At 43.2% G+C, this 15,334-nt stretch overlaps 2 protein-coding genes across 16 annotated transcripts in view; one reads left to right on the top strand and one right to left on the bottom strand.

Moving 5' to 3' along the window:
- Positions 1–7,957, bottom strand: part of TMPRSS11E (transmembrane serine protease 11E) — a 48,210-nt gene extending 40,253 nt beyond the window's left edge. For 9 of the 11 annotated variants that reach the window (XM_064417294.1, XM_064417277.1, XM_064417291.1 and 6 more), the window contains exons 1-2: positions 7,904–7,957; positions 1,195–1,395 (exon numbers count right to left, since the gene is read on the bottom strand). The gene's annotated coding sequence lies outside the window, so the exon portion shown is untranslated. Of the gene's footprint in view, positions 1–1,194; positions 1,396–1,872; positions 2,274–7,482 lie in introns of those variants that run through there. The other 2 variants (XM_064417278.1, XM_064417282.1) reach the window with 2 other exon arrangements.
- A 53-nt stretch (positions 7,958–8,010) lies between these two features.
- YTHDC1 (YTH N6-methyladenosine RNA binding protein C1) overlaps positions 8,011–15,334 on the top strand; it is a 29,040-nt gene continuing 21,716 nt past the window's right edge. For 3 of the 5 annotated variants that reach the window (XM_064417266.1, XM_064417269.1, XM_064417270.1), the window contains exons 1-6: positions 8,011–8,141; positions 11,883–11,984; positions 12,590–12,918; positions 13,051–13,405; positions 14,660–14,749; positions 15,247–15,300. In XM_064417266.1, the coding sequence (XP_064273336.1) occupies positions 8,114–8,141; positions 11,883–11,984; positions 12,590–12,918; positions 13,051–13,405; positions 14,660–14,749; positions 15,247–15,300 (958 nt within the window). In that variant the 5' untranslated portion in view covers positions 8,011–8,113. The remainder of the gene's footprint in view (positions 8,142–11,882; positions 11,985–12,589; positions 12,919–13,050; positions 13,406–14,659; positions 14,750–15,246; positions 15,301–15,334) is intronic. The other 2 variants (XM_064417268.1, XM_064417271.1) reach the window with 1 other exon arrangement.

Below are 15,334 nucleotides of genomic sequence, written 5' to 3'. Positions count from 1 at the left end.
ACACAGCAATTTCTGGTAAAATTAGAAAATGCGAGTATTGCTTATAAATAACACGTGTCAAATAAACTTGGTGTGTGCATACCAGACACTGAAAGGTGACTCCACAAGCACCTTGCCCAAGTGATGATTGATGTGATCAGAACAGACACACAACAAGTGCTTCAGCGTTTGGCTACAGAATCAGAAGCCAAGTGCCAGTAAAACTACTACTGTCAAGTTCTGCCTATTTGACACTCCAGAGAACAAATAAATGGGATAAATGTTGAATGAGTTCAAGATGTAGCACTACAGTAGTAATCACCTTTCATCACATCAAGAAGCCAATACAAAGTTGAAGAATAGGAACCTTTATTTCATTCTGTAAAACTTTACAATCACCTCATACTTTTTACCTCATTACATAATTCCATCTTTCATCATCTCTCTCTGCAGAAATACTTCAGTTCTTCAGGGCATGCTTTCATCCTCTGTTCAGACTTTGCTTGCACAGCTTTGAAGTGAGACAGCAAGCAGTGTTACAGAGTGCTTTTTGCACTCCAGCCCCCACCACTGGAAAGGAAAAGTGCTCCTTTAAGCTGACCAACAGCTGCTGTGCTAATCAGGCATTTCTACCAACCTGTCCACTCTGGGAGCACAGGCAAACACAGTGAGTATCAGGTGTGAAGATTCCTGGAACTGCAGTGGTTTGGAGAGGGGAATTCAAGGTATTTAATTGACTGGCTGCACCTATCAGGCTAGTCTAGCAAATATCTGCAGTCTTACAACAAAAATTATCCCATAGTCTAAAGCATTACTCACCTTGCTATGCCTCTTCTCCAGTTAAAGAAAAAAAAAAAAGAGGCAAGTAGGGCTTTTATAACAGTTAGCATGTCAGGTATAATAAGATATAAACGTATAAATTACCACAGTGGACAGAACAAGCCTTACTTTATAATTGCAAGTTACACACATCCCTAATATCATGAAATCATTATGGTTGGAAAAGACCTCCAAAATCAAGCCCAACCTTTGACCAATTACCACCACATCAACTGTAGGAGTAAATGCCATGTCCAGTTGTTTTTTGAATGCCTCCAAGGGTGGTGACTGTACCAGCTCCCTGGGCAGCCTATCCCAATGCTTAACTAACTTTCCTGAGAAAAAAATTTTTTGGCACAGCATGAGGCCATTTCCTCTCATCCTGCGGATACTTGCCTGGAGAAGAGGCCAATCCCTCCACACACAACAACCTTCTTTCATGTAGCTGTAGAGAGCAACAAGGTCTCCCCTGACTTCCTGTTCCTTTGGGTGAGCCGTGCTTCTCCAGGAGAATGCTGTGGGACACAGCACCAGAGGCTTTACTGAAGTCCATGCAGTCACATCCACAGCCTTTCCCTCGTGCAATGGGCAGGTCACCTGGTCACAAAAGGAGATCAGGTTAGTCAAGAAGTGCCTGCTGAAATAAATGGGCAGGAGATCTTTCTCCTTTTTAATGCCTTTATTAAGAATAATCAGCTCAGGTGGGGAGAAATCGACGGGTCGCGCCCATGCCGCCGCTGCTCCCAGGCGTGGCACGGAGAAGGGGGATGATGCAGCTTTGTCCGCTGGTCTGCAGACAGAGCTGAGGATTCCATCCTCACGGGAGAGTAGCAGATTCCTGCTTTTTGGTCTAACACCCCAGGTCGTCTCTTTAATCAACATCTTTTTAGGTTAGGGTGAGAAGCAAAAAGGATCCCAGCAGGTACTGCACTATGCTCCCATCCTTAGACGTCACTTAGGTCCCTTGTTGGCTCGTAATTTTAGGGGTTTTCCTGGGAAAACTGTAAAAATTCGGGGCGCAATGCATTTCTCATCTGCATACTGGCTCTGATGTCACTGCTATTCTCCTCGTACCTGGAGGGTCTGTCCTGTGTCCCTCCCTGGCAAGCGTCCAGCATCAGGGGGACAATGGTTAATCACCAACCATTAACAGGTAATTGAAGAACTCCTCTTTAACAGTGAAACTAACTTACAGCAACTGGTCTGACTTGTTTTTAACTCTGCAACCTAAAAAAAAATAGATAACTTTTTATTCATAACACCTGCCTTTCCTAAACCCATGCTGTGGCCTGATCCCCTGGTTGTATTGTACACACTGATAAACTAGCAAATGCAATTTAGTGCCCAGACTTCTTCATAAGCCGCCCAAAAGGGCGACTAAAATGACATGGTTATGTTTCCACCTACATTACAGTAGAAAAGAGTTATGTTCTAAACTGAAATTTATTTTAAAAGCAATGTGGATAGATAAAGCACACTTGTTTCGTATTTCACAGAGCAGTTTGTGTCGGAAGTGACCTTTAAGGTCATCCAGGGTGAAATAAATGGGCAGGAGATCTTTCTCCTTTTTAATGCCTTTATTAAGAAGAATCAGCTCAGGTGGGAAGAAATCGACGGGTTGCGCCCTCGCCGCCGCTGCTCCCAGGCGTGGCACGAAGCAGGAGGACGATGCAGTTTTGTCCGCTGGTCTGCAGACAGAACTGGGGACTCTGTCCTCACGGGAGAGTCGTTGAGTCCTTAGTTTGTTGGTTTAGAAACCCGGGGGGTCTCTTTAATCAGTTTCTTTTCAGGTTAGAGTGAGAAATAAAAAGGTTTAAGCAGGTACGGGACAATGCTCCCATCCTTAGACGTCACTTTAAGTCACTTATGGCTCGTGATTTTAGGGGTTTTTCTTATAAAAACTGTAAAACTGTAACAATCCAGGGTGCACTGCGTTTCTCATTTGCATGTTGTCTCTGGTGTCACTGGAGGGTTGTCTCTTTACCCTGGAGGGTTTCTCTTGGTATCTTCTTGGTATGCAGCCAGCATCAGGGAAACAATCGGTTAATCACCCACCATCAACGAGTGATTAAGGGCTTTTCTTCGCAGGGAACCTAAAGAAGTCTGACTCGGTCTGGCTTGGTTTTTTTAACTCTGAAACTTAAAAAAAATTACAACTTTCTATTCATAACAGTTCCCCCCTATTTTTCTTTGATCAAGCTTAAGCTTGCATCAACTTATAATTTTTGGCTCATTAACATAGAATTTCCTATATTTTTTGTATTGATCATACATTTCCTCAGCACTTGGGTGATCATATTTACTAAGCTTCATTACCTTTTTTGGTTTTTTCAGGTTAATTTCTTTAGAGATTCTTAGGTTATTCTGTACAGCAGATGTCACTATTTTTGTTAAACATGGAAATAAGAACAGACTAACAAGTGTACCCACAGTGAAGGTTATAGTTTTCCAACTTTTTTTGAAAATCCATAGATTATCCCACCAACTGGAATCAAGTGTAGGAGTTTTTTGATTTTGTAAATATGCTAGTTCTTTTATTTCGTTTAAAGTGTTTCTAATGACTGCCACAATTAATTTGATTTGATAAACTACTGTTTTGGTTTGGTTGAGTTGGTCATTAATATGATTAAGAGCCAATGCGGTCTGATTAGATATTACTTCCAATTCTGATTGTAGTTTCAAAATTTTGTTTAACATATATTGTTCCTTCAGTTTTGTTTTTCTCAAATCTTCATATATAGGAACTCTTAAACTTGATCCAGATTCTTTGTGTATTATAAAGACAGTTTGTTTTATAATTCTAATGATGCCACCACTAGACTAGCCTCTTGGCAATTCAGTGGATGTTGTGGTACCATTGACCCAAAACAGGTGTTTAGGGGTTTCCTGAAAGATATTAATTTTTGTCGTGCCCTCCCAATATTTAGAAATACTTTTTCCTTTTACCAGATTTACCAGGTTTGCTTCAGTAGCATCACGTTCAAAGCACCACCAGGTTTCTCCTACAGGGTGCTCTCCCAGGAGTGGCTGCCTAAAGGTGGCGGTGTTCCGGGTCATCCAATATATTTTCTTATTTTCTTGATAAAAGATCAATTGGTAGAGGTTAACACAATTGTTGTGGACTCTCAGCAAGGAGCTTACTTCTTTCTCATAGAAAGGTTGGTAGTACTCATTGCACAGCTCTCCTGGGCTTTCCAGAGCACCACCAGCAATCAGAGCCAGCACTACTACCCTTCCCAAGAGTCCGGTATGGGTCATCCTGCACAGCCTGCCCACCCGGCCTTGCCTCTTGAGGATTTTACTGAGAAGAAGTCTCCAAGTTCTTTAGAGTCTCTTGCTCCTCTGGTTAAACCTCTCTTGATCTGTCCCTCCTAGGGGAGCACTCTGGAGAAGATTAACCTGGGGTCTTTGGTACCAAGTTGGGACGACTTAACCAGAATTACTTATTAACAATTTTTAACTTTTACAAATTTCTTAAAACACTTCAAGACATGTTATGATTCTAAACTTTTTTCTTATGCAGTTCATCAGTCTTTTTGAATGTCAATTTTAAGTCATTTGGTCCTTTTATAATAGTATACTCAGCTGAATTAACTCCCGATGCAGTTGAATCTTGTCCTGAGTTAGAGTGTGAGGGTGGTGTAGAATCTGGTCCAATACCAGAAGGAGACACTGACGAATCTTGTCCAATGCCCGGGGGTGAGAGTGGTGTGGAATCTGGTCCAATACCAGACACTGAAGAATCTTGTCCAATGCTCGGGGGTGGGACTGGTCCTTTAATTCTCGTAATGTGAGTCCAACCTTTTTCTCTGGTTCGCACGGCCGAATTAGCGATGAGGAGTACCTGAAAGGGGCTTTCAAATTTCTCCTTCCAGGTAGTCTCCTGTGCTATAGGGTGTTAACAAGAATGGCAATCCGAAAATCATTTTACAAGGTGAAATCCTTATATCAGACTGGGGTCTTGTTTTGATGCGCAAGAGCGCTAGGGGTAAACACTTTAGCCAATTCATTTTTGAGAATTTTGTTCATTTGTTCCACCCTCCCAGAACTCTGGGGGTGCCACAGAGTATGCAATCTCCACTTTATTCCTGAAGCTTCAATTATAATTTGCAATGTTTGGGCCACAAAATGTGGACCTCAGTCTGAGTCTAAGGTATTCACTATTTCATACTGGTTCACTTTTTGGCAAGTTAAACACTCTTTTATAATTGTTTTTGCTAGGTCATATCCGCTTATGCACAGGTTATTTCTTAGGAAATAATCACATAGTCCTTGGACTCCCCAGTAGGTTAGTTTCTGTAGTTCTGTTAGCACTATCCCAGCAAGTGCTTTGTTTAGCAACACCCGTCCGTCAGATATTAACCACTCCCCCATATCCCTTGATGTAACTTTAAATTTCACAAAATATGAGTTCTTTTTTTCTTTTTCCCTACTCGGGTGTGGTTTTTGCTTAAAAAAACTTTTACCAGATCTTCTGGTCTTAAAGCTGCTTCCTTTGCTATCTTGATCAGCTAGCAAAGGTTTCACAACTTTAGGCTAAACAGTCTTGGGGGGGGGTCCAGTTGCTCCACAGTAATAGCAGCAGCTTTCACTCAAAGGGACTCGAGGCCTCTCCATGCCTCCTGTTCCTGACAGTACTGCCGTATTCTTGCCTGCTCCTGGTGGTGTACTCCCCCACTCTTTTGTGGCCTTGTGCTGTAGGAAAGGGTTGTTTGCTCCCACACTTTCTCTGGCTATAGCAAGCATGATCTTGGCTTTGGCTATTGCTTTTTCTTCTTCTCTATTTTCTCGGGCCGTCAGATAGTTACTCAGCTGCTGACACATCCACTTGTCTTTCATCCCACACCATGGCCATCCTCCTTGCACCTCTAATTCTGGCCACACTTCTGAACAGTAATGTACCATCTTAACTTTATCTAATCCTTCTGTGCCTTCTATAAAGTCCCATTTCTCTAATAGCTCACCTAGGGGACTGTGGGGAGGTATATTCTTCAATCTTTGGCCACTTTTCTTACTACCACACCCTCCCATTATTTTCTGCCTCTAAACAAATCACAAGGTGTCTTTTTCTCTAAAGGAAATATATCTTATTTAAGAAGTCTCGACCTCCTGCCAAAACTCCAATTTCACTGACCCTTTTCGTCAGGACTTTGTTAAGACCTTGGCTTTCTTGCCAAGACTCAACAAACAACCAAAATACAAAAAAACATCCTCGAGGTCTTGACCTCTGAGGTTCGCCTGACCTCCTTCGTCAGGACTTAGAGAGACCTTGGCCTTCCCTTGCCAAGGCTCAAACAGTCAAACCTCGAAACCCTGGCTTCTGAGGCGCCCTTTGTCTGGGCCAAACTGCCTGATACCCTAACTTCTTTCGTTAGGACCTGTATCGGGGCCTTTGGGGTGCGTGCCACTCACACAGCTATTTCCTCCGCACGCCCGGAGGGGTGCGTGCCACTCACACAGCTATTTCCTCCGCACGCCCGGAGGGGGGTCCTGTGGGGTGCGTGCCACTCACACAGCTATTTCCTCCGCACGCCCGGAGGGGGGTCCTCTTTACCCCTTTGGAGGCGCCTCAATCACCAGTTCCACTCGCTTCCCCCTGTTCCCGGCCGGCCCCCTCGCGGGGGTGCGGAACCGCGGTACTGAGGGGTCCTCACTCGCTTCGAGGGGCCGAGCTGCCGGCCCTCGTCTCACTCACACACACTCGCTCGCCTCCCTCTCCCGCCGCCGGATATTCTCACCTATCCGACGCTGCTCCGTGTCACTGTCCCAAGCCGATCTTCTCTGGTCCTGATAGCCAGCTGTCCTGCAGGTCCAGGGTGGGCGGCCGTCCCAGTCCTGGTGTCCTCTTCAGGCGTGGCTATCCCGGACGAGCCCCCAAGCTGAAATAAATGGGCAGGAGATCTTTCTCCTTTTTAATGCCTTTATTAAGAAGAATCAGCTCAGGTGGGAAGAAATCGACGGGTTGCGCCCTCGCCGCCGCTGCTCCCAGGCGTGGCACGAAGCAGGAGGACGATGCAGTTTTGTCCGCTGGTCTGCAGACAGAACTGGGGACTCTGTCCTCACGGGAGAGTCGTTGAGTCCTTAGTTTGTTGGTTTAGAAACCCGGGGGGTCTCTTTAATCAGTTTCTTTTCAGGTTAGAGTGAGAAATAAAAAGGTTTAAGCAGGTACGGGACAATGCTCCCATCCTTAGACGTCACTTTAAGTCACTTATGGCTCGTGATTTTAGGGGTTTTTCTTATAAAAACTGTAAAACTGTAACAATCCAGGGTGCACTGCGTTTCTCATTTGCATGTTGTCTCTGGTGTCACTGGAGGGTTGTCTCTTTACCCTGGAGGGTTTCTCTTGGTATCTTCTTGGTATGCAGCCAGCATCAGGGAAACAATCGGTTAATCACCCACCATCAACGAGTGATTAAGGGCTTTTCTTCGCAGGGAACCTAAAGAAGTCTGACTCGGTCTGGCTTGGTTTTTTTAACTCTGAAACTTAAAAAAAATTACAACTTTCTATTCATAACACAGGGCTCCACGCAACCCGCCCTAGAATGCTTCCAGGGATGGGGCACACACAGCCCCTCCGGGCAGCCTGTGCCAGCGCCTCACCACTCTCACCGTAACAAAATTCTTCCTGATATATAATCTAAACCTGATCTCTTTCATTTTGAAGCCACCCCCCCTTGTCCTCACCCTACATATCCTTGTAAGAAGTCTCTCAGCATCTTTCTTGTAGACGCTCTTCAAGTACTGGAAGACTGCAATTAAATCACCCCAAAGTCTTCTCTAGGCTGAACAATCCCAATTATTTCAGCCTTTCCTCATAGGAGAGGTGCTTCAACCCCCTCATCAGCTTGGTAACCCTCCTCTGAACTGGCCTGATCGCCAGGAGAAAGGACAAAACAATGAGAAGGGGTGGGGGCGAAGGTAAAAAACAAGAGAAAACCAGGGAACTGCAACGTCCAACAGCAGGGGTTAAGTATCTATGTTAAACTTTGCCCCACTCAAGACTCTCAGAAAGGGCTCCAACACCACACACAGCTGTCACAAGAGCACGGGAGAAATGCGAGCTCCCCGCACTTCCCAGAGCAGAGCAACCTCCTCCTTTCCCCACCTCTCTGCCCAGCCAGCGAACCCAGCCCGCAACTGCCAGGGACTGACATGGCGGCTGCGCCCTCACGGCCCCAGCGGCGCATGCGCCGCCGCCCGCCCGCGGCGCGCTCTGACGCGAGCGGCGTAAACAAAGCGGCGCCCTGTGGGAAGAGGGAAGCGCTACGTGCAGGAAGAGGGAGCCTCCATCTTAGGCGCTCGTCGCGGCGGCGGGATGGCGACGGATGGCCGGGAGGAGAAAGGTATGTGGCGGTAGAGAGCGGGGCAAGCGTTAGGGCCCGGGGAAGGGGGAAGGCTCAGGCGGGGATCGGGCCGCCGCCTGAGCCTTCCCTCTTCCCCGGGGCCACCTTGGAAGCTGGTGCTGGGCCTTCAGCCGGGAGGCGTCCGTCTCCTGCAGGGGAGCGGAGGGGCGGCGGGGTCGGGAGTGACCCTTCGAGGAGGATTTTTTTTTTTTTTTTTTCCTCTCGCGGAAGCCCTGGCTGTGTTTTGGTGGGGAGCGGGGGGTAATAGGGCCCCTCACACTTCGGTGTGCCGGCAGCAGCGGGCTCGGGGCAAGGTGACTCGAGCAGCGGGAAGAGGAAGAAGTTCGTGGGCCGTAAGTTTTACATCATCGGCAGCGAGTTACTGCAGGCTGTCTCGTCGCAGGAAGTGTTTGCTATTTTTATTGCGGCGTTTTGTTTCTGCTTGGACCGCTAGGCCGTTTTGGTTTTGGGGTTTTTTTGCACGGTTTTCTGTGGGGCGATGTAGTTACTTTAGTAAGCAGAAGCTGGTGTTGGAATCTTACTTTGGTGATTGTTGCTCGGCTTTTTGAAATCAGCTGTGAATTCTGTGCACTGTGGGTAAATAAATTTGAGTTAGAGGAATAGGACGATTTCGGAGTCATTACTCTGGAATAATAATAATCTAGGGCAATTAGTGTCGAATAATAGAATCACAGCTCTTACAACTGACTACCGCTATGCACGGAAGCCGAAGTGATCCGCGTGTTATCTGTGAGATTATATTGGTCAGTCCTCACCAAATATCCTCTTTAAGAAGCCAAACCAATGTTAGGTGTAGCAGATGGCCCTTTTCATAACTCCACAACTCTCTGCATTAACCACCCAACAGGGTATTGTGGCTTGGATTGCGTTCATTTGGATTTCTGTGGAGCAGGATGCTTCCTGTAAAGCCTTTTGCAGGATACGCGTCCACAAAATGGCTTTGTCGGAGTGGTAAAGGTTTGCTGTCTGATATTTCTTGTGAAACTGTATGACATGGAAAATTCCCAGTAGATTTTGTTAGGACTGATAAATAAAATTATCTGTGATGCTTGATCTCCTCAATGGTATTATTGTAAGACTGCTAGGTTAGGATATGATCAGGTCGTGTCAAACAGATCTGATCGCTCACTGTGGATGAGCAGCGATTCTGAAATGTTTGCTGGTGTCATCTATAAATCTCTATTCATATAAATATGTATCCAGTTGGGCTTGAATTTTTTTTTTTTAGTGTGTGTTAATCACTGCCAGTGGTCGAGTTATATTTTTACTTTATTTTATTTTTAATTATTTCTCATGTGAAAGGGGCTATTTTGATGCATATTTGTAGCTGGACTGATTTCTGCTGTAAGTGCTCCCATTGGAAGAGAAATACTGTTTTACCACTTTAAAAATAGCAGAAATAGGGCTTGCAGCCCTGTTTAGTTTGAAATCACAGGGTCTTACTTCTTTTGTGTGCCAAATCAGATTTTTTGCCTTACAATAGTTCTAATGCTCCTGGCCAGCAGATGAAATGGCCTCCCAGGCCACCTTCCTGCTATTTTGGGTGAGTTAAATTTGTTCATGGAAGGATCTCACGTAAGACAAGTGGCAGGAGAGCCCTGTTGGGAGTATCTGTCACAGAAAGAACTCATTTGGTCCCTCCCTCTGTAGTGGTGATGGACTATAACACATCTGTCCTCTGCCATTTTTCTGTTCCTGCTTCTGTGTCTTTCCTTCTCTCTGAGATAATTTAGCTCTTCATGTTGAACTCTGCCAGTGGTGGTTCAGTGAGAGGAATCGCCTGGTGCAAGTCAGTCAAGCAGTGTATCCAGTGCGAGACAGGAAGCAGGCTGCTAAATAAATCTGGAGATGTGTTTCTAAACAAATCAGATGTGCCTATAGAAGGGGATGGGGGATCCTGCTCCTGTCTCCTGCACCCTTTTTCAGGTTCCAGATGAAAATGAGGCCCATCTAATGTAGAAGGGATTGAGGAGAGAGTCTGTATCGGACTTGCGTTTTCTGTTAAATTTTCCTTCTCACTTACTTCTGAATGAGCTGATACAGGAGTCTTTTAGCACCTTTTAATGGTGCTGCAGTAGGTTGGTTAAATGTAGTTTACTCAAGTATGTCGTCTCACCAAGAGGGGAAAAAAATCTAAGGTTCAATGCCTATGATTTGAGATGTATGACATGTTTAATTTTCTAATCTCAGTGCACCTCTTTTTCATTAGTGTCCAGTAAAAAAAACCTTGTGCTCTAGACTTGCCAAGCTTCCTGTGGGCAAGCAGAATGCAAGCCAGGAAATTGCATCCCATGTTTGGCAGTTGCACAGCCATGAATGTGACTCTCGTGTATTTATCAGTCACAGCAAGAATATCTGCTGTGGATGTATATCTACAAACATAAAGGGCTGCTCCCAAGAGAATTGTGATGCAAGTTTGTGTTGCATTTAAATGCCTGCTAACTGTAAACTGCCAGGGAAAGGTTTGATCCACTTCTCTTGCACCATTTCCTTTGCATTAGAGACACCAACTGAGCAGTCCAGGGATCACTTCTGCATTCCCCTACCATGCCAAATGTGGAGAAGTGCCAGCAGGAAAGTTAGTGCACATGCTAACTTCAGATTTGGTAGTATATAGTAGAGAGAAATTATAATACTAATTTTTACATATGTATAATGTTGATTGTGTTTGGGGTTTTTTTAATATCAAGCTCTAAATTTTATTTTGTGTTTCAGCTCAATATTTTGATGTAGACAAGGTGCCAAACTCTGGCAGACTTAATTGCTGCATTACTTCAGTTTCATGCAGTACAGGAGTCCTTACCTGCGTCTGCTACGGATATTGTAAACCAGCTGAATCCTTGGAGGTTGCTCTGGTTTCTCTTTCCTGAGCACAGAAAATTCAATCAATCACAAAATGGAAAGAACTAAGAGTTTTGGAGAGATTCCAAAATTAATACCTTTTTTATTTTTCCCTTTACATGTTTAGGCTCAATTGATTATTTTTAAAGTGCTTGGAATATAGATCTGCTACCCTAAAGCTTGTGACTCCTTCTAATAGGATCACCATATATCCCCTTTGGTTTCAGGCAAAGTGAAACAGCCAGAAATTGTGACAGATTTTATAAGTTTTGTGAGCAAGTGTGGTCATTTACTGCTTCTGGCATGAATTTTCTTTAACACTTGCCTTTTGATCAAGTTGTGGGGGTTTTTTTCAGAACAGCTCAGAGTTAATGATGCAGCAAATAAGTACTGCTTTCCCCATTGTGTTTTTCCTATTTGTAAGTGAACCACAAAACCCACCATTCTAACACAGCAATGACAACAAAAATAGTGGAAGAGAGATAATTCATCATGCAAGTTTCAGTATTTTGCAGAGATAGGGGTCCCTTCTCTTTACTAATGGCACTCAGGCTATCTCCTGGTATCCCTTTTTCTAAAATTTTAGGTTCAGCTTTCATTTGTAGGTCAGCTTTCCTGCAAAGCTTTTGTGACATGAGGAGCCAACTTGAACCTTGTTTAGAGGTCTAAATGCATCTTGTGACATATTTTAAGTCTTTTATTTGCTCTGCCTGATCCTTCCAAATGAAAGTGCAGAAATAAATCAAGAAGATGTCAATTTTTGCTTTGTTGCGGATCTGTAGCTCTGAAGGAAATGTTTGGGTTTGTAAATAATAGTTCTGTAGTTTGCATATCCAGACTTTTTATGGTTGGTTTTGACTTTTTTTTGTGTATTTTCAGATGGTGAACTGAATGTTCTGGATGACATTTTGACTGATGCTCCTGACCAGGATGATGAGTTGTATAACCCCGACAGTGAGCAAGACAAAAGTGAGAAAAAGGGTATGTGACTTTGGTAGTGGATGTTCTGCAGGAACATGAGTGGTAAAAATTGTCTGTCTTATTTCAGTTAGTCTTTGAACTAGTGGATTTTATAACTTGATTCAAAGAGTGAATGAGTTCCAGAAGTCTTTATTTCATGGACATGTGCTTTTTCACCTGACCCTCCAAGGAAACAGTCAGATCCATTTCCTTTTGTCTCAAGAGCAGTTGCTGAGTCTGGCTTGTTCTGAATTCATTTGCTGTTAGAAAATGACTGTCCTTTTTGGCTCAATGAAGTGAGATGGAGGTGGAGCAAAGGGGTTGCAAAGTCTGATTCCAGCTCAGTTCTTGATTTGGCTTTAGACCAATCCCAAAAACATTTAATTTAGCATTTCCCTGTATAGAATCTGAGAAACACACACCTCTTGTCAAGTAAAGTACATGTTTTAGAGCATGAGCTGTTCCCAAGAAGCAATTTTGAGTGTTGCTGCAAAGCCTACAACTGGAAGATGTTCCCTATGACTGCAGCAGGGTAATTACCTAAAACAGAGGAAGTAGAAGCCTCTGTGCAGTTTTTGTTTTGATATCAGAAATAACACTGAACTTGGTATTTCTTTCTATTTAAGGATCAAAAAGAAAAACTGACAGGATGGAAAATGCGGAAAGCAAGAGGCAAAAACCTTCTGTGCATTCCTCGAGGCAGCTGATGCCAAAGCCTCCCAGTTCATCAGTTAGCAATAACAAGAGAATAGTGAGTACGAAAGGAAAGCTGGTGTCCGAGTACAAGACTGAGGAGTACCAGAGATCTGACAGAAACAAGCGCCCAGATGGCGATCGGAAGATGCGAATGTCAAGCAGTTCCAGGGAACCTTACAAAGGACAACCAGAAAAATCTTACATGAGGAAGAGGGATATTGACAGAAGGGCAAAGTCTTCTACGCCGGACGCTTCAGAGGTATTAAGTATTCTTGCTGCCTTATAAATAAAGCAATTTTATGAGACTTTTGTAAGGCACGTTCTCTTAGGACTGTGTGTGCATCCTGACAATGTTATATGACTGCTGATTCACTTTTTCTTTAAACATCAGAGAATCAGGCATGATGTGGATAGAAGACCAAGCAGATCTAGCCATTCTTCTAAAGAAGAGGTGAACTCTGAGGAATATTGTTCAGATCACGAGACTGGCAGTAGTGGTTCCTCTGAACAAGGCAACACAGAGAATGAGGAGGAAGGAATGGAAGAAGAGGAAGATGATGAAGGGGAGGAGGATGAAGAGGTGGAAGAAGATGGGGAGGAAGATGAAGAAGAGTATGAACAGGATGAGAGGGATCAGAAGGAAGGAAATGACTATGACACACGGAGTGAAGCCAGCGATTCTGATTCTGAATCTGCCTCTTTCACAGATGGGTCAGTCAGATCTGGGTCTGGTTCAGATGCATCAGGTAGGCAGCATCTTGCATGCTAATGTGAAATACATTGCCACTGAAAGTTTGACTTCTTTGAAATATAACTACTCCTGACCATGTCAAAAGTAAGCCATGGTAGCAGAAGTCAGGAAGATGTTAATTATGAAATACCATAGGCAAGGAAAAAAATGTACTGGAAAGTGGTAAAACAGAATTGTGACTATCCAGATTACTGTGTTGAGGGTTCATTGTATTCTTGACTGCTTTGGCCTTGCTGTTCAATGCTTTGAAACACTAAAATCAGTATTTTCTTGGGTATCTAATGGCTTCGTTTTCCACACGATTAATTTTAATTCCGTGTTGAGCTGTTTGGTATCCATCTAGATGAGTAACCAGGTAGACTGGTGTAGTAAAACATTATGTCCCTGGGGAAGGATGGCTGAATCTTAAATAATGGCTGTGATCAGCATAGCAAATCTAAACCTAAGTTGAAATTATTAGGGCAAATATAGAATGAAACAACTGTTTTAAGTAGAAACTAGAAACAATTGGTTTGTATTTGTATATTGTAGCTGGTCCTAACTTGCAGATGTAAAGTGCTAATGACATAAATACTTTTGGGTTTGGCTGTTCGTTGTTTGTTTTTTCTAGGAAAGCAGCTTGCAATCCTGTTAAGATTCCTATTGTGTATCTTCCTTGTCTGAAGTCTCCATAGGTGGTCATCCTGCTTAATATGCTGCCTTTTTTAGCTCAGCTCTGCTGTATGGAATTAGAGACAGCAAGGTGTAACCTAAAGACAAGTGAAGCTGTAATAACTGTTCTATAAAACTCTGTGGTATAACGTAACACTTTCTTAAGAGTGGAAATAATTGCCTGTGTGCCACAGTGTTTTGTTTTTCTGTCTCTTACCATTTTTGAGCTCTGAGCAAATGAGCTCCTATCACTATTGCTACACAGTTTTGCTAGATGTTGCACATTTGGGTGAAGGCTGGAAAGAAACGCTAACCCACCCTTACTAAAAATATAATAATAATATAATAAATTGTGTCTAAACATTGCACAGATGTACTAGATTTGTGCCATTCATCTTCCTTTTGTGAATGAAAAGCTTGAGTAACTAGCATTTGCTTCTTCTGTGCATGATAGTTTTGTGGCAACAACCACAATTTTAATGTGCAAGCCAAATGGTAACTTCACTTTTACTGATGCTATTTTCCTGTTTTATTACATTTTAATCTCAACTTTGCCTGTGTTTAAAGAATGGCTTACATTTTTTATGGTTTCTTTTAGATGAGAAAAAGAAGGAGAGGAAGAGAGCTAGAGGTATCTCTCCAATTGTTTTTGACAGAAGTGGGAGTTCTGCATCAGAATCATATGCAGGTATTCTTCCCTTTCGTCACTGTGACTTGCATCAAATCTTAATGTGTAATCTAAAATAAATGTAACTGGCTGTAGATATTTATAGGGTCTGTAGCTTTGTATAATTTGGTATTGACTTCTGGCATGTTGTGTGTGGATACCTTCGGGGGGAAGTAGGCTTTCTTGTTAATTTAATGCTCTTCTGTTGCTTAAGTGGAAATTTCACTTTTTTTTTTTTTTAACTTGGAAGATGATGATTCAGTGACTAGTTTTCTGAGTAGGAAATTGTTAAAATATTATTTTAAAAAAAACAAACCCAAATCAAACAACCAAAAACTGGAACAAAAAAAAGCAAAACAAAACACTCGTGCACATTGAATAGTATTTTTTGTGTGTGTGGGTGTGCGGCAGAAAGCATAATTTGTCATGAATGAAAATTGTATGGGACAAGGCTGTAGAAATTGTATATTATCTCTATTGAATCTCAATCTGAACAAATGTACTTTGGCTAAACACAGGTTCAGAAAAGAAGCATGAGAAATTATCATCTTCCGTTCGTGCTGTCCAAAAAGGTATCATTTAAATTTGAATTTTTAATGCATGCCC

Source organism: Passer domesticus, chromosome 4 (assembly GCF_036417665.1).
Source record: "Passer domesticus isolate bPasDom1 chromosome 4, bPasDom1.hap1, whole genome shotgun sequence".
Classification (NCBI taxonomy): domain Eukaryota; kingdom Metazoa; phylum Chordata; class Aves; order Passeriformes; family Passeridae; genus Passer; species Passer domesticus.
Note: the sequence above shows the minus strand (reverse complement) of the source record. Positions and strands in the feature narration are given on the sequence as shown.